Source organism: Neophocaena asiaeorientalis, unplaced genomic scaffold, assembly GCF_003031525.2.
Source record: "Neophocaena asiaeorientalis asiaeorientalis breed wild unplaced genomic scaffold, Neophocaena_asiaeorientalis_V1.1 scaffold43, whole genome shotgun sequence".
Taxonomy (NCBI): domain Eukaryota; kingdom Metazoa; phylum Chordata; class Mammalia; order Artiodactyla; family Phocoenidae; genus Neophocaena; species Neophocaena asiaeorientalis.
In genome coordinates this window covers 7,902,197-7,918,609 of record NW_020173674.1, presented here as the reverse complement: position 1 = coordinate 7,918,609, position 16,413 = coordinate 7,902,197, and the positions used below count along the sequence as shown (strand labels likewise).

At 53.9% G+C, this 16,413-nt stretch overlaps 4 protein-coding genes across 10 annotated transcripts in view; 3 read left to right on the top strand and 1 right to left on the bottom strand.

Moving 5' to 3' along the window:
• The window catches only part of FERMT3 (FERM domain containing kindlin 3), a 20,270-nt gene extending 10,423 nt beyond the window's left edge, over positions 1-9,847 (top strand). Inside the window, exons 7-15 of the mRNA XM_024748822.1 lie at positions 6,606-6,713; positions 6,875-7,009; positions 7,090-7,139; positions 7,245-7,369; positions 7,561-7,667; positions 7,773-8,006; positions 8,363-8,487; positions 9,039-9,180; positions 9,292-9,847. Of these exons, the coding sequence (XP_024604590.1) occupies positions 6,606-6,713; positions 6,875-7,009; positions 7,090-7,139; positions 7,245-7,369; positions 7,561-7,667; positions 7,773-8,006; positions 8,363-8,487; positions 9,039-9,180; positions 9,292-9,471 (1,206 nt within the window). The 3' untranslated portion in view covers positions 9,472-9,847. The remainder of the gene's footprint in view (positions 1-6,605; positions 6,714-6,874; positions 7,010-7,089; positions 7,140-7,244; positions 7,370-7,560; positions 7,668-7,772; positions 8,007-8,362; positions 8,488-9,038; positions 9,181-9,291) is intronic.
• Positions 9,460-12,635, bottom strand: TRPT1 (tRNA phosphotransferase 1). 2 transcript variants are annotated; one of them, XM_024748823.1, is made up of 8 exons: positions 12,562-12,635; positions 12,125-12,208; positions 11,813-11,894; positions 10,778-10,947; positions 10,515-10,689; positions 10,252-10,308; positions 10,066-10,176; positions 9,460-9,936 (listed from the first exon to the last, which is right to left on the bottom strand). In XM_024748823.1, exons 2-8 carry the CDS (start codon positions 12,197-12,199, stop codon positions 9,845-9,847), a joined length of 762 nt encoding a protein of 253 aa, XP_024604591.1. In that variant the 5' UTR covers positions 12,200-12,208; positions 12,562-12,635; the 3' UTR covers positions 9,460-9,844. The 2 variants fall into 2 exon arrangements, with proteins under 2 accessions (XP_024604591.1, XP_024604592.1); XM_024748824.1 differs by lacking the exon at positions 12,562-12,635 and adding an exon at positions 12,339-12,464.
• Positions 12,636-12,700: 65 nt separating this feature from the next.
• On the top strand, positions 12,701-15,741 carry NUDT22 (nudix hydrolase 22). Of its 3 annotated transcripts, none has more exons than XM_024749261.1 (6): positions 12,701-12,784; positions 13,064-13,561; positions 13,916-14,014; positions 14,998-15,095; positions 15,234-15,327; positions 15,575-15,741. In XM_024749261.1, exons 2-6 carry the CDS (start codon positions 13,082-13,084, stop codon positions 15,674-15,676), a joined length of 873 nt encoding a protein of 290 aa, XP_024605029.1. In that variant the 5' UTR covers positions 12,701-12,784; positions 13,064-13,081; the 3' UTR covers positions 15,677-15,741. The 3 variants fall into 3 exon arrangements, with proteins under 3 accessions (XP_024605029.1, XP_024605031.1, XP_024605030.1); XM_024749263.1 differs by having other exon boundaries at positions 15,234-15,334; positions 15,575-15,666; XM_024749262.1 differs by lacking the exon at positions 12,701-12,784 and adding an exon at positions 12,791-12,944.
• Positions 15,742-16,068: 327 nt separating this feature from the next.
• DNAJC4 (DnaJ heat shock protein family (Hsp40) member C4) overlaps positions 16,069-16,413 on the top strand; it is a 3,266-nt gene continuing 2,921 nt past the window's right edge. For 2 of the 4 annotated variants that reach the window (XM_024749257.1, XM_024749258.1), the window contains exon 1: positions 16,069-16,247. In XM_024749257.1, coding sequence (XP_024605025.1) covers positions 16,084-16,247 — 164 coding nt within the window. In that variant the 5' untranslated portion in view covers positions 16,069-16,083. The remainder of the gene's footprint in view (positions 16,248-16,413) is intronic. The other 2 variants (XM_024749259.1, XM_024749260.1) reach the window with 2 other exon arrangements.

Here is a 16,413-nt window from a genome sequence, read left to right as displayed (position 1 = left end):
CACATGGCTTGTGTGATCTTAGTTCCCTGACCAGGGATTGAACCTCGGCCCTTGGCAGTGGTCACCACTGGACCACCAGGGAATTCACGTGTTCCGAGTATTCTGATGTTATATATATGATGAGGCTTCTCTAATCTGTGTTGGGAATATGAACTATTCCCACCCTCATGTGAGCTCTGGTAAGTGTTCCACCTGCTCCTTTTACTGTTTCTTTCTAGCCTTGAGTTATTTCCTTATACACATGTGCTGATCGGTACCCAGCTAATGACTAAAGAGGAGCCCTCTGCTGATTTCCATCCAGAGTTTTCTCTCTGTGCAGCTCTCTCCTCTGCAACACTCTGTCCTGTGAATTCTAGCTGCCTTGGACTCCCCAGATTCTCAACTGCACCTGCTCTCCTCAGGGAATATGCTGGGCTCCGTTTGGGGTCCTCCTCTTGGCTACAGCAGGCACGCTTGCTCCCGGCAGCAAGCTGGGGCAACCTCACCATTCACTTGTTTCCCTTCTCTCAGGGATCCCTGTTCTGTGTGGTCTGTTGTCCAGTATCTAAATCCCGTTTGGTCTTTGTCGTTTTCTTTGTCTTAATTAAATTTTAGGGAATTCCCTGGAGGTCCAGTGGTTAGGGCTCTGTGCTCTCACTGCTGGGGGCCCAGGATCAATCCCTGGTTGGAGCACTAAGATCCCACGAGCTGTGTGGCCAAAAGAAAAAAAAAAAGCTTAAATTTTATTTTTAATCAAAGTAACATATGGTGGCTTAAAGAGTTGAATAGTCCTAATAGTAATAACAACAATTAAAAAAAAAAAAAAACAGCTCCTTACCCCACCTCTCTTTATCCCAGATTTCTGATCCCTAGAGGCTATAGGTTTTGACTCTGTAACTTTTTATTCTAGTGTTTACATCTATATGACAAGCTTATGTATGTCTATTCCCTTGACTTTTTCATTTCACGCATAATCTATTTACTTTGTATGAAAGGTGAAGATTTATCTGTCTCATATCCTCCCTCCTTCCCCCACAACACACGCATCTCTTTGCATCTTTGCAGTTGACCTGTGTTGTAGCTTTTGGTTAAAACAACATGAGTGTGACTGTAAATAGTAACACATATAAATAACGTTCTTAGCTAAGCCACAGAGTAACTATACTTCCTTTCTTGGTTTATTTCTTTTCTATTAATTGTCTGTCTGTGTACAATTAGAAGAGAGACCCCAAAACGCTATCTGTACACTCTCTGTGCGTCTGTGGCTTGCCGTGGGGCATCTTCAGAGTGATGAGGTGGGATGTTCTATAACCAAGCCCCTCCAACATTGCAACCTAAGGACGATGCCCCTTTCAAAATGATCGATCACCTTAGGATATCAGTCAGTGTTATTTCCTGGTCAGAACTGTGGAATGGTAGCAGTCTAGACCCACTGCTTAACTGTTGTCCTTGAACTCCCCTTCACTATTTCCTGGGAATTCCTATATGGGATCTCTTGATTCCTGGATCTCTTGTGTTCCTTTTTCTTGACTGACTCCCTCATCTTGATGGAGCATATATTTCAATAGCTTCCCCTAAGTGGTTTGAAATCCTGCGTGTTTGAGAAGGTCTCTGTTCTACCCTCACTTGCATGATAGTTTGGCTAGGTACAGAATTCTAGGTTTGAAACATTTTCCTGCCAAATTTTGAAGCCACCTTCCCATTGTCCTCTAGTTTCCAGTGTTGCTGTTGGGGAGTCCAATGCCATTTTTTATTTTCAATCCTTCCACGTGTGACCCTTTTAATTTTTCTTGAAAGGGGAGGGGAGGCCCCAGAAGCTTTTAAGAATCTTCTTGGGAGTTGCCTGGTGGTCTAGTGGTTAGGATTCAGCACTTTCACTGCCCTGGCCTGGGTTCAATCCCTGGTAGGGGAACTGAGATCCTGCAAGCCATGCGACGTGACCAAACAAAAACAAAAGCAAAAACACAAAAGAATCTTCTCCTTGTCACTTGGTGTTTAAAAATCTCTCAATAGTATGTCCTCGTATGAATCTTTCTTCATTGATTGTCCTGCACACTTGCTGAACCCTTTCAAATCAGGGTCCTCCAGTTCTAGAAGAATGTTCTATACAATCTCTTTAATAATTTACTTCTCTCTATTTTTCTGCTTTTTTTTTCCCCTGGAACTTAGTAGATGTTAGACCTCCTAGATTAATTTTTAAAAGAAAAAAATTAGACATTTATATTTTCTTTCTTTTTTTAAGGCTTGTTGTCTTTCTGTTCTACTTTCTGGAAAGTTCCTTGACTTATCTTCCAAATGAGCTATTGAATTTTTAATTTCTGCAACTGTCTTTTTAAATTCTAAGAGCTCTTATTTTCTGACTGTTCCTTTCTGAAGTGTTTTTTGTTTTGTTTTGTTTTTTAGTGTAACATACATTTAGAAATATTCACAAATGTAAACCAACAGAACTTTCCCAGCCTTCAGAAGCCAAGCAGTATTTCCCACAGGGGGAACCACTAATGTGGTTCCCCCTGTGGGAAATACTGCTTGGCTTCTGAAGGCTGGTAAAGTGGTGGTATGCTAACACCATAGATTAGTTTTGCCTGTATTTGAAATGTACATAAATGAAATCATGCGATCTGTACTCTTTTGTGTCTGGCTTTTTTCACCCAGCATTATGCTTGTATAAGTCATCCGTGTTCATATAGTGGTAGCATGTTGCTCACTGGTGTGTAATATTCCATGCGGTCAATGTACCACAACTCATTTTCCATTCTATTGTTGATGAACATTATGAAATTTCCAGTTTGGGCTGTTATGAATAGAGATGCTGTGAACATTCCAGCATATGTTTTTGGTGAACATATGTACACGTTTCTATAGGGTATATATCCAGAGGTGGAACTGCTGGGTTGTGGGGCAGGCATTGGTTTAGCTGTAGTAGATAACTACGCACTCATACACCCCCACCTGCAGTGTATGAGTTTCAGTTGTTCCGCAACTTCACCAGCAGGTATTTCCTACCTTTTCCATTTTAGCCATTCTGGTAGGTGTATAATAGTATCTCACATGGTATTTTGTTTGTTTCTTCAAGCAGCTTTACTGAGATATAACTTACATACCATAAAAATTGCCCACTGTGAGCAGTTCATTTTTAGTAAAGTTATATAGCTGTGCAACCACAATCCAGTTTTAGAACATTTCCGTCACCCCAGAAAGTTCCCTAGTGCCCATTTGCAGTCATTCCTCATCCCACACCCAACCCCAGGCAACCAATGATGTGCTTTTTTAAAAAAATTTATTTATTTGTTTGTTTTTATTTTGGCTGCATTGGGTCTTCGTTGCTGTGTGCAGGCTTTCTCGAGTTGCAGCGAGCTGGGGCTACTCTTCGTTGCGGTGCACTTGCGCTAGGTGCCCGGGCTTCAGTAGTTGTGGCACACAGGCTCAGTAATTGTGGCTTGCGGGCTCTAGAGCATGCAGGCTTCAGTAGTTGTGGCATTTGGGCTCAGTAGTTGTGGCTCACGGGCTCTAGAGTGCAGGCTCAGTAGTTGTGGCACACGGGCTTAGTTGCTCCACGGCATGTGAGATCTTCCCGGACCAGGGCTCGAACCCGTGTCCCCTGCATTGGCAGGTGGATTCTTAAACACTGCGCCACCAGGGAAGCCCTGATGTGCTTTTTATGTGGCTTTAATTTACATTTCCCTGATGACTAATCAAGTTGACAACTTTTTCGTATGGCTATTAGCCATTTGGATATCCTCTTTTGTGAAGTTTCTTTCCAAAATGTTTGCCAGTTTTTATATTGAGTTGCTTGTCTTTTTAATATTGCTTTGTAGGAGTTCTTTATATATTCTGTACCTGAGTACTTTGACAGATAAATATATTGTGAATATATTTTCCCACTCTGTGCTTTGCCTTTTCATTCTCTTAGTGGTTTATTTTGCTAAGCAGAAGCTCCTAATTTTAATATAATGTGAGTCGTATTTTTTCTTTTATGATTAATATTTTTTGCATCCTGTTTAAGAAATCTTTTATTCTAAGATCACACAGATGTAGGCCTATTTTTCTCCAAAGACTTTATTGTTTTAACTTTGATATTTAGATCTTTGACTCAAATGGAACTGATATTTGTATGTAGTGTGAGGTAGGGATACAAAAACTTTATTAATTTTTAAATTAAAAAAAAAATGTACCATATGGGTATCCAATTGACCCAGGTCCATTTACTGAAAAGAGCATCCTTTCCCCAGTGATGGCAAGATCACCTTTGTCTTAAGTCAGGTGAACATACATGTGTGGGTCTCTCTCTGACTCTCTTCGATTACATTGATCAATTTGTCTCTCTTTGTGAATGCCATGCTGTCTTAATTACTATAACTTTATAATCACGTTCATTTATTTATATTTTATTTTTATAAAAAACTTATTTATTTATTTATTTTTGGCTGCGTTGAGTCTTTGTCACTTCGCGTGGGCTTTCTCTAGTTGCGGGGAGTGGGGGCTACTCTTCGTGTGGTGCACGGGTTTCTCATTGCGGTGGCTTCTCTTGTTGCAGAGCACGGGCTCTAGGTGCACGGGCTCAGTAGTTGTGGTGCACGGGCTTAGTTGCTCTGCAGCATGTGGGATCTTCCTGGCAGGGCTCGAACCAGTGTCCCCTGCATTGGCAGGCAGATTTTTAACCACTGCGCCACCAGGGAAGCCCTGCATTGGGTCTTTGTTGCTGTGTGTGGGCTTTCTAAAGTTGAGGCGAGCAAGGGCTTCTCTTCGTTGTGGTGCGTGGGCTTCCCATCGCGGAGGCTTCTCTTGTTGCGGAGCACAGGCTCTAGGCACGTGTGCTTCAGTAGTTGTGGCTCACGGACTCTAGAGCGTAGGCTTGGTAGTTGTGGCACACGGGCTGAGTTGCTATCTTCCAGGACCAGGGCTTGAACCTGTGTCACCTGCATTGGCAGGCGATTCTTAACCACTGTGCCACCAGGGCAGCCCCACGTTCCTTTTAAAAATAGTGTCCTGTTCTTGTTTTATGAGTGCGGTATTTTGTCTCTGTAAGGATTCTGACTGGTGTTGTTTGAAGTTTTTTCTGCTCCCTACATTGTCTTTATTTCCTCCAAGCTCTTTTTTCCCCTGACTATAGTTCATGGGTCTCTGTTGTTCATCCCAGCAGCTTTCCTAAAATGTGGGTGATCCCTGCCTGTCTTTTCATATTTAGAAGTAAGGCTCTAAGAAGCCAGTTGGAAACCCTAAGTGGATGAATAGGGCTTGGCATTTTAGGCCTCCTGGGGAAGATGGGGCAGGAATGCCACTTTCTGTGGGGGGTTTCTCTTTGGCTTCTCAGCAGTGAATGCTCTGATCTCCTGACTGGGGAATAGAAGGCTCATTGCCAATGTCTTTGGTGACAAGTGGGGAAGGGCTGGGGATGTCTCACCTTTCAAAATGCCAACTTTCCCTTAATTCAGCTGTTTTCAGCACAATGCCCCCCACACCCAGATGTACCAAATGCAGGGGTACCTCTGGCTCAGCATCTCGAGAGTAAATCTCTGGTTTCTACCTGGTGCCAGCTGGCTGTCACTTGGCTGCAGGGAGCGGGGAGGGAAGTGCTCTCTTTATAGACTTTCTGTGGTCCTCATTTCAGCCCACCCTCGCCTCCCAGAGGATCCCAGACCTGAGCCTGTCCGCCATGTGAACTGGATGCCTTTGTTCAGATCTTAGTTTTTTTGCTGTTTGCTTTCTTTTTTTTTTTTTTTTAACATCTTTATTGGAGTATAATTGCTTTACAATGGTGTGTTAGTTTCTGCTGTATAACAAGGTGAATCAGCTATATGTATACATATATCCCCATATGCCCTCCCTCTTGCATCTCCCTCCCACCCTCCCTATCTCACCCTTCTACGTGGTCACAAAATTCATTAGTGCGTTTGCCATAGAACAAGAGAGGGAAAAGGGTGTGAGATCCCAGCTCTCCTTCCCTGCAACTCAGTTCCTGTCCATGTTTTTGCTTGTTCATCTTCCAAAATTTTGTTGGTATCTCTCACCAGCTGTAGTTGTCTCCCCTCTCTCTTCTTTGTCCTTTTGGGTTTATCCTTTTTATGCCTTTGCTATCAATTTTGGCGGGTTTCAGAGGGAGCGTGGGCTTGGTCTTCTGTGGGTAACTAGGATCCCCCTTTGAGTTCCTTCTCTCTGGAATGTTCTTCCTACCACTCTTCCCTTCGGTGGCTTGTCCATCCTCAGGTCTCAGTGCAGCCGCACCCCAGTTCCATTTTCTCTCATCACCATCAAACTTGTGGGCTTCCTGCCTGAGCACACAAGTGAGATGCCCTTTGGAAGCTACTTCCTTTCTCGCTTTGGTTGTACTCTTGAATCACTTCACTTATTTACCGACTGGTTTACTCGGTCCCCATTGTCCATTCAGCAGCCTGCAGGGCACACAGTAGACAAATACTCAATATCTTCACAAAGAGGTTAGAGGGAAGAGGCTGCCGCTTTCCTGGGCAGATGGGGCTGGCAGGCTGGGATTGGGGTTGCGGAGCCACCAAATGAGCTTGCACGGCACAGAGGGCAGGGCTGAGGCCCGAGGCTCGCAGGAGCTGGCTGCAGGGGGTGCTCAGGGCAGTTAGCACCGACCAACCCAGCCTCCCCTCCCACCACTCCAGACAGACCCGGTGAGGCTGACGCAGCTGTACGAGCAGGCTCGGTGGGACCTGCTGCTGGAGGAGATTGACTGCACTGAGGAGGAGATGATGGTGTTTGCAGCCCTACAGGTGCCGGGCAGGCCTGGGGACCCCGGGTGGCTAGGTGCGCGCCAGGCCCAGGGCAGGGAGGGTGTTCCGGCGGGGGCCCACCTCCGGGGAAGCCCAGCTGAGGGCACTGTTGGGCTAAGGGGCTGCCCGCTCAGCCCTCCCTGGTCACGTGCTCCTCCCAGTACCACATCAACAAGCTGTCCCAAAGTGGGGAGGCAGACGAACCGCCTGGCACAGACCCGGGGCTGGATGACCTGGATGCAGCCCTGAGCAACCTGGAGGTGAAGCTGGAGGGGTCGGCGCGCACGGACGTGCTGGTGAGGAGGGGCCCCAGTCAGGGGTTGGGGTCAGGGTCAAGTGCAGGGACCAGCACCCCGCTGACTCCTCTCCTCCCCAGGACAGCCTCACCACCATCCCAGAACTCAAGGACCATCTCCGGATCTTCCGGTGAGTCTGGGCCCAGAATTGGCAGCCCTGCTGGAGGGGCCCAGAGTGGAGAGAGGACAGGAGGGAGGGAGGGGGCCTGTCACGAACCTCCCACCTCACCCTCAGGCCCCGGAAGCTGACCCTAAAGGGGTACCGCCAGCACTGGGTAGTGTTCAAGGAGACCACGCTGTCCTACTACAAGAGCCAGGACGAGGCCCCCGGGGACCCCATTCAGCAGCTCAACCTCAAGGGTGAGTGAGGGCGGATTGGCCAGGAGAGGGACAAGGGCTGTGTGCTGGCCAGGTGAATGCTCTCACTTGTCTCCTCCTGGGGGCGGGGAAGATGCCCTCTGACCTCTGGCCACTGTGCAGGACTGGCCTTCACCCAGGGCCCTCTCAACAGGGCTCCCTCTCCCAGCCTAGCCCACCCCTTCTTCCTCCAGGCTGTGAAGTGGTCCCTGATGTCAACGTCTCAGGCCAGAAGTTTTGCATTAAACTCCTGGTGCCCTCCCCTGAGGGCATGAGTGAGATCTACCTGCGGTGCCAGGATGTGAGTGAGGGCTGGGCAGGGGCCAGGGCTGAGCCAGGCCAAGGGCAGGGGCTGAGCTAGAGCCTCGCCAGCCCCTCACCTCCCTCTCCCCCCCTCCCACCCCAGGAGCAGCAGTACGCCCACTGGATGGCCGGCTGCCGACTGGCCTCCAAGGGCCGCACCATGGCGGACAGCAGCTACTCCAGCGAGGTGCAGGCCATCCTGGCTTTCCTCAGCCTGCAGCGGACAGGCGGCGGGGGCTCGGGCAACCACCCCCAGGGCCCTGATGCCTCCGCCGAGGGCCTCAACCCCTACGGGCTTGTTGCCCCCCGCTTCCAGCGAAAGTTCAAGGCCAAGCAGGTGCCAGAGGGAGTAGGTGGCGGGAACAGCCAGAGGGTTTACCTGGCCACCCTTGCCCCTGGATGTCCCCAGAGCCTTCCTGTGGAAATGCACACGCTCACTCGCTCCTTTTCCCACCTGGGTCCCTGAGACTGAGCGTGCTGCTCCCCACCCTCTGTGGGGGTGTCACGGTCCAGCTGCCCATGTCCACCTCAGGGCCCGGCTCAGCTCACACGTGCTGAACGGTGAGAGGGTGCACTCGGGTGGACCCACGCTGGGCACTGGCCCTGCCCCAGGCTCAGCATCCTGTCTTCCCGATGGGGACAGGCAGGGGGTCTCAGGGACCTTGGCAGCCCCTCACCAGCGTTGTCCCACAGCTCACTCCACGGATCCTGGAAGCCCACCAGAATGTGGCCCAACTCTCGCTGTCTGAGGCCCAGCTGCGCTTCATTCAGGCCTGGCAGTCCCTGCCTGACTTCGGCATCTCCTACGTCGTGGTCAGGTATGAGTACCACCCCAGTCCATTCTGCTAAGCACCATCTCTGAAGATGGTGAAGCCACCTGAAGCCTTCCTTCCTGTCCTCTGCGGGGAGCCCTTACCGAGGGCAGCCTGCGTGCACCCCCTTCCGGCCTGCAAACACAAGAGAGGGATCAGGTGGAGAGAGCAGGAGATCCCGCACCCGTCCCAGCTCTGCCGTAGACCATTTCCTCTCTGGGCCTTGGCAGCTGATCTGTAGGACAGGGTTGGGTGGCTGCCGTGACAGGAAGTGCCCCCTGTGACTGCCCATCTTCCATGCCTGCAAAGATAGGAGCAAATGGATGATGATGCTACCAAAAAAAAGTTGCTGTCGAAAAGCGGGGACTGATGCTGCTAAATGCTATCATTGTGATTATGGTAATTAACCCCCATTTTCCAGATGAGCAACTTGAGACCCAGAGAACCTAAGAGATTTACTTGCCGGCTAGCTGCTGAGCTCCGCACCTGGCTGTCTGGGAGGGGTCCGGGGCCACGAAGGGTGGGGCCCCGGCTCACACTCTCCCCTTGGGCACCAGGTTCAAGGGCAGCAGAAAAGACGAGATTCTGGGCATCACCAACAACCGACTGATCCGCATCGACTTGGCCGTGGGCGACGTGGTCAAGACCTGGCGCTTCAGCAACATGCGCCAGTGGAATGTCAACTGGGACATCCGGCAGGTGGGCCCGGAGTGAGGGTGGGGGAGGGACACGGGCTGGGCCAGACCCAACCAGGGCAGGGCTGCTCCCTCACCCCACCCCCGACCAGCCCTCTGACTGCCCACCCCACAGGTAGCCATCGAGTTTGACGAGCACATCAACGTGGCTTTCAGCTGCGTATCTGCCAGCTGCCGCATCGTGCATGAGTACATTGGGGGCTACATCTTCCTGTCAACGCGGGAGCGGGCCCGCGGGGAGGAGCTGGACGAGGACCTCTTCCTGCAGCTCACAGGAGGCCACGAGGCCTTCTGAAGCCTGTCTTACTGCCCCCGCCCCACTCACCACCTTCCATGACCGCTCCAAAGCCCACACCCTTTGGGATTCACTGCCCACATCCTCTCCAGACGCGCACTGACCGAGCTGGGCACATTCACCCACTGTCACTGGCCTTGTGTAGACCAGGGACCTGGCTGGGCCAGACTCTGCCATCCCCCAGGCTAGGGAGAGGGGGCTCTAGTTTGTACAGCACCCGCCCTTCCCTGTTTGAGTGACCAAGACCAACACCCCTGACCTAGCTGCAGTCCCTGAGCACATGAGGAAGACTGGCTACAGCTACAGGATGATGACTCATAGGTTCAAACTGGAGTTTCTCTTTTGTTATCTTTTTACATTAAAAAAAAATATTTTATTGTTGGGTCATCCTTCTTCCTCTGGAGCTGTGCTTGGGGTCACTCTGACACTCTGTTTCTTCATTACCAGCCAAGGAGAGGGGCTTTCCTGAGAGAGAGAAGAGTTGGTTAGAGAAGGGAGAACTAAGTCAGTCTGGGGTTGGGAGCTGGGAAAGAGGTGAGGGCAGAGGGCACAGGCTTCAGGCACAAAGAATAGTGGTGGGGTGGTAGTTCTTACGGGTGGGGCGTAGCTGCAGGGCCTCCTTGAAATACTTGGGAGGCAGGACGCCATCAGCGTTCCCTGGAGTCAGGATCACCCCATTAGCAGAGCGGAAGAAGGGGATTCCATCTGCAGACAGAGCCAGAGATGTGACTCATGCCCTCTCTGAAGGCCTGGGGCAATACCTGCTGTGTCCAGACTCACCTGCCAGGGCCAGGGGCCCGTTGATAAACACAGCCACTTCGCAAGTTGGCCGCATGCCTGAGTAGACAATTGGAGCTGGGGTCTGGGGCGTCTGGATTGTGGTTATCAAACCTGGGTGGGCTGGGGTCCTGAGCTCACTGCGGTGCGGGTGGGGGGTTGCTCCTGCATGCAGGGCTTGGGCTGCCCCTGGACAAGAGGCTATGACCCTTGGAGGAGGACCTGGGAGCACAGAATGGGTGGGAGTAGCTTGGGGGGGCACTGACCACTGATGACACCAGGGTCCCCAAGCAGTCCCGCGGCCAGATGGATGTGCGTCCTCCCCCGGCAGGATAGGCCCTTGAGCAGGATGGATGGCCAGTGCTGCCAGAATGTGCCATGGACGAGCACCAGGGGCAGGGCCTGTGGGGTCTCCAGGGGAATCAGCTCCAACTCAGGTACCTGGGATGGATGGGGAATGGGCAGCAGTGAGACCCCCTCAGAGACAGGGGTCTCACATGGCTCTCCCACTTGTCCCCTTAGCTCCCACCTTCAGGGAGTGACCCTGATTGGCCCGGATGAGAGGGCCGGCGCCGGGCTCCCCTGGCTGCAGGGCGAACCGCTGCTTCCCATTGGTGTCCACCACACGCTGCACATCTTCAACTGAGAAGCTGCAGAACTGGGGCAGCTGCAGGAGGGTGTCCAGGGGCACAAAACCATCTGTGGGCAGGCAGAGTGGTCAGGAGCTGAACTTGCCCTGGCCTGGGCCACAGTTAACAGGGGAAGCCACAAGCAACAAGAACAGAGCCTGTGTGACCTTTAGAAAGTCTCCCCTGGGACTCCCCTGGTGGCACAGTGGTTAAGAATCCGCCTGCCAATGCAGGGGACCCGGGTTCGAGCCCTGATCCGGGAAGATCCCACATGCCGCAGAGCAACTAAGCCCGCGTGCCACAACTACTGAGCCTGCGCTCCAGAGCCCGCGAGCCACAACTACTGAGCCAGCACGCCTAGAGCCCGTGCTCCGCAACGAGAGAAGCCACCGCAATGAGAAGCCCGCGCACTGCAACAAAGAATAGCCCCCACTCGCCGCAACTAGAGAAGCCCGCGCACATCAACGAAGACCCAAGGCAGGCAAAAATTTAAAAATTAATTAAGTAATTAAAAAAAAAAAAGAAAGTCTCCCCTTTCTGAGCCTCAGTTTCTCAACTTATATGGGAATAGGATCTGCCTCATGGAGGGTCACAAAGATCAAGTGACCCTTTTGAGCACAGTACCCAGCCCAGAGTGGACACTCAATAAACATCAGTTGCCCCAACACCCTCGCAGTGCCCAGTCTTGGGATAAGTGTTTATTGGACCACTGGGCTGGAGGTATCACCAGGCCTGGACCAGATAGAGGCTCCTCTCCCAGTCTGCCCTGGACATTATACTGGGCTCTGGGCCTCGGTCATCCGAAGGGATGTGCCTTCTGTGCTGTTCTCATAGGACTGCGGTGGGAGCCATGAGGAAAGGCAGTCACAGACAGGCTCACACTGCTCCCTGGGCTCCAACCACTCCTGGGCCCAGCCTCTAAGATGCTCACTTACCAGGCCCCATGGGAAGCCCCAGCTTCAGGGCCCCGTGGCGCAGGGCATAGGACAGAGCCTTGGACAGTTGTACATCCCGGTCCTGAAAGAGCCCAGAGGCGGCCGTTAGTCCCCGTGGTGACCCTGCCCTGCTGCTCACCCTGAACTCAGTGATCTGCTGTAGGAGACCAGAGGGAGAGGAGTCCCTGTGCTCCCTGAGAACAGCACAATCCATCTGCCCCCACTCCCACCCCACCAGCATTTCCCAGGGAGCAGGACCCCCTCCCCTGCCCTCCCACATTGGGAGCAGGGGTGAGGGTGGAGGGGGCGCACCTGTTCCCGGGGTCTGTGAGCCCTTCTACCCTTGGGCCCTGCTGCTTCCTGCCTCCTTCCTCTAGAGGCGTTCATGGCCAAGACCTGTGGGGAGCAGTGAAATGTGGAGACTGTTAAGGACCTTCCCATGTCCCCACGATGCCCAGAAAGTCACAAAGGCTCAGGATGTGAGAGCTGGGAGGGAGATATTCAGATTTCTAAATTCACTTCTCACCCCTAACTCCCTGGTGCAGATAGGGAAACTGAGGCCCAGCAAGACTTGCCCAAGGTGACACTCTGTCAGCCACAGGGCCCAGGGAAGTCGAGCCCCTGCGACCCAGGCTCCTGGTCTGCCCCGCAAAGCGGGCCTGGGGAGGCGGGGCCGGCAACCAGGCTAACGGGGCAGAAATGTCTGGGCCGGCCAGAGAGACAGAGCCGAGACAGACAGGAAGGCTCACCGACTCCGGGGGCCGGGCAGCTGAACCGGACGGGCCCGTCAGCTGACCCCGACGGGCCCTGAGCGCCAGGACCGGCCAATGAGAAGCCGAGGAAGAAGGGGGCGGGTACTTCCGCTCCGGGGGAAAGAGGCGGAGCCTGCGAAGAGAGTAGGCAGGTGATTGCCGGCTGCAGCCCGGAGCTTCCGGACCCTGGGAAGGGTTACCGCCGCGTCAGGGGTTGGAGGCAAGACTTTTGGTTTGGGGAGACAGAGGCATTAGCGGGTGACAGGACCCAGGACCTCTGAGTCGTAGGGATGCCCGGGAGTCTCAGGGATGTCTGGTAGCAGGAGCCTCGGAGCTCTTGCTGGGATGATAAGACGTTTTACAGCCCAGGGAGGGGTCAGGTGGGTGCAGAAGGGCTGGGAGTACCCTCAGGAGGTTTGTGGCAGAGGGGGCCAGCTGTCGGGTCCAAGGGTGGCTGTGGGTCCCCCGGGGTGACAGGCCTGGCTCTGCCCTCCCCCAGAACTGCCCTATCCAGATCATGGACTCTGAGGTGTCCCTGCTGCTGCAATGCCCCCCGGGGGGGCTGCCTGAGGAGCAGGTACGGGCTGAGCTGAGCCCTGCCTACGACCGTCGCCCACTTCCAGGAGGGGACAAGGCCATCACTGCAGTCTGGGAGAGCCGGCTTCAGGCCCAGCCCTGGCTCTTTGACGCCCCCAAGTTCCGCCTGCACTCTGCCACCCTGGTGCCCACTGGCTCGCCGGGGCCACAGCTGCACCTGTGCCTGGGCCTTACTTCCTATCGAGACTTCCTGGGCACCAACTTGGCCAGCTCGGCTGCCTGGCTGCGACAGCAGGGGGCCACCGACTGGGGTGACAAGCAAGCCTACCTGGCGGACCCCTTAGGGGTGGGCGCTGCACTGGCCACTGCTGACGACTTCCTTGTCTTCCTGCGCCGCTCTGGGCAGGTGGCTGAGGCACCTGGGCTAGTGGACGTGCCCGGTGGGCACCCTGAGCCTCAGGTGAGATGCCAGGCTGGGCGCAAAGGCACAAAGACCCAGAGAGCTCGGCTTTGTTTTCCTCATCCCTTAAAGGGGGAGTTGGCCTGGTGCTCATCCGAAAGTCTCCGCTCAGGGCAGCCTCTCAGCCTCCCTGCTGAATCCTGCCCCAGACCCATGGGAAGTTAGGGAATTGGGGGTGGGGGTAGGGATGGAGGACCTAGCTGGACCTGTGGTTTTCCATCTGGAAAAACAGGGCCTGGGTCAGGGGATCACCAAGGCTCTCACTCTGTGCCCAACCAGGCCCTCAGGGCCAGTGAGTGTGGGGAAAAGCAGGACGAGAAGAGGGGAGCAGGGGCTGAGCCTGACCTCTTACAGGCCTTGTGCCCAGGTGGCAGACCCCTGCACATCAACCTCCCTGGGGAGCTGGTGGTGCATGAGCTCTTCTCCAGTGTCCTTCAGGAGATCTGTGATGAGGTGAGTGAGAGGCAGGTGGGACAGAGTGGTGGGCAAGGAGGGAGGGGATAGAACAATCCAGAATTTCACAGGTCTGGGATGGCAGGAGTGTCTGTAGGCATCTGGCTTTTTTTTTTTTTGGCTGCCTCATGTGGCTTGTGGGGTCTTAGTTGCTTGACCAGGGACTGAAACCAGGCCCTTGGCAGTGAGAGTGTGGAGTCCTAATCACTGGACCGCCAGGGAATTCCCAGGCATCTGGCATTGAGCAAAGAGCTTGGCTTTGCAGCTAGGCACACTTGGAGTGGAATTCTAACCCTCATCTCTGTGTGCCGTGTCTCTGTGTTCCTCTTTACAATGGGGACAATAATAAATGTCTTGCCTACTCCCGCCAGGTTTGTTGAAAAGAGGAGTAAATGGGAGTCCCAATTACTTTTTAAATTTTTATTTATTTATTTTTGGCTGCGTTGGGTCTTCGTTGCTGTGCACAGGCTTTCTCTAGTTGAGGCAAGCGGGGGCTACTCTACGTTGCAATGCGCGGGCTTCTCATTGCCATGGCTTCTCTTGTTGCGGAGCACAGGCTCTAGGCGCATGGGCTTCAGTAGTTGTGGCATGTGGGCACAGTAGTTGTGGCTCGTGGGCTCTAGAGCGCAGGCTCAATAGTTGTGGCGCACGGGCTTAGTTGCTCCGCGGCATGTGGGATCTTCCCGGACCAGGGATCGAACCCGTGTACCCTGCATTGGCAGGCTGATTCTTAACCACTGCGTCACCAGGGAAGCCCCCAGTTACTAAATTGACTTCCCTAGGGTGACCCTGGGCTAACTGTTCCATCTCTCCCGTTGTGGTTTTCCCACGTGAAATGAACATGCCCAAGATCTGACATTCTGTGATTCTGGGCACTTGAACTACACACTGTAAAATGCTGTACAAGGGTAACATGCTGTTCTTCATTGAGAGGGGCAGGGATGTGGGCAGTGGGCACTGACAGGTGGTACGCCTGGCCCCAGGTGAACCTGCCGCTGCTCACCCTGAGCCAGCCGCTGCTGTTGGGCATTGCCTGCAATGAGACCAGTGCCGGCCGTGCCAGTGCTGAGTTCTACGTCCAGTGAGTGAGCTCTGGGAGACAGGGTCCTCGGTCCTGGAGTAGGTGGGTGGTTGAGCGGCATGGCTGAGGCAGCTGGGACTCCACAGGGACCCTACAGGGTCTAAGCACTCACCAGGCCACTCTCACATCCTTGTCCAGGTGCAGCCTGACTTCTGAGCAGGTGAGGAAGCACTACACGAGTGGGGGACCTGAGGCCCACGAATCCACAGGAATCATCTTTGTGGAGACACAGGTTTGAGGTGGCAAAGTGTGTCTCATTTGGACAAGGAGCTGGGTCAGGGCTTGCAGAGGCCTGGTGATGCATGTCTGTCTCCTGGGCCTGGGTCAGAGGGGCCTCCCACATCTCTCAGAGCTTCCCTCCAGAGGCACAAGACCTCATTGGGGATGCCCTCAGCCCAAGGGAGAGGGCCAGAACTGTGGGCACAGCTCCTGCAAGAAACCCGAGGTCGGAATGTTTGGGTCTCACTGTCTTCCCACAGAATGTGAGGAGGTTGCAGGAGACTGAAATGTGGGACGAGCTCTGCCCCTCAGCCAAAGGCGCCATCTTCCTCTACAACGAATTCCAGGAAAGTTCCACCTAAGTCGCCCTAGAGTCCCCAGCCCTATCACCACAGCTCGGAAGACAATAAAGGACTTTATTCTTGGATTCCGTTGGCGTCTGCTGTTTCCGTGAGACAGAGAGAGGGGCCGGGGTGGCTGAGAGAGACAGGACAAGTGACTTGGGGGAAAAAAAGGCCCAGCCTCAGTTTTCCCCTCTGTAAGCTAAGGGCTGTGCCCCCTTGCCAGGCTCCGGTGAAGTTCCAGGCCGATTATGGGGTGGAAACTGCTTTGTGAAACGCGTCTCGCTGCAGAGTGGAGTAACAGCCATGTCCGAGGGAACAGAGCAACGGGGGCTGAGCCGAAAGCCTCACTGAGGGTCAGGCACCCAGCCGCAGCCTCCCCGGGTGGGCGCTGGCGCCTTTCTGCAAGTCCCCGGGCTGCTGTCTCGATGGGTGGATCCGAGGCGTCAAAGGCCAATGGATGTGCGGGGGGCGGGGCCTCGCCGCTGTTCCGCACCCTCAGGCCTGTAGGCGTGGTCTGGATGTCTAAGCCAATGAGAGTGTGGAGGCGGGGCCTGAATAGGAGCAGGAAACGGCGGCCGCCGAGGGGTCCGTGAGTGAAGGGGGGGCGGGGCTTGGTGTGGCTCTTCCTGCACCCGCCCCCCGAGCTCCCAGGGTGGGAAGGGGGGTTTCGGCGTCCGGGTCTGGTTGTACAGACGCCCGGGTCAGAGGCGGGGACAGGGCCAGGACATTGGGGCCTGGTCTTCAGCAGGGAGGGC

What these genes read in the sequence shown, in the direction of transcription:
- TRPT1 (XM_024748823.1), bottom strand. Translation starts at nt 12,199, where the DNA reads ATGAACGCCTCTAGAGGAAGGAGGCAGGAAGCAGCAGGGCCCAAGGGT. An exon ending in ATCAGGGTCACTCCCTGAAG is followed by an intron (nt 10,690 to 10,777) that starts GTGGGAGCTAAG and finishes CATCCATCCCAG; the next exon opens with GTACCTGAGTTGGAGCTGAT. An exon ending in CCTGCAGCTACGCCCCACCC is followed by an intron (nt 9,937 to 10,065) that starts GTAAGAACTACC and finishes TCTCTCTCTCAG; the next exon opens with GAAAGCCCCTCTCCTTGGCT.
- NUDT22 (XM_024749261.1), top strand. Translation starts at nt 13,082, where the DNA reads ATGGACTCTGAGGTGTCCCTGCTGCTGCAATGCCCCCCGGGGGGGCTG. An exon ending in GTGGGCACCCTGAGCCTCAG is followed by an intron (nt 13,562 to 13,915) that starts GTGAGATGCCAG and finishes GACCTCTTACAG; the next exon opens with GCCTTGTGCCCAGGTGGCAG. An exon ending in AGTGCTGAGTTCTACGTCCA is followed by an intron (nt 15,096 to 15,233) that starts GTGAGTGAGCTC and finishes ATCCTTGTCCAG; the next exon opens with GTGCAGCCTGACTTCTGAGC.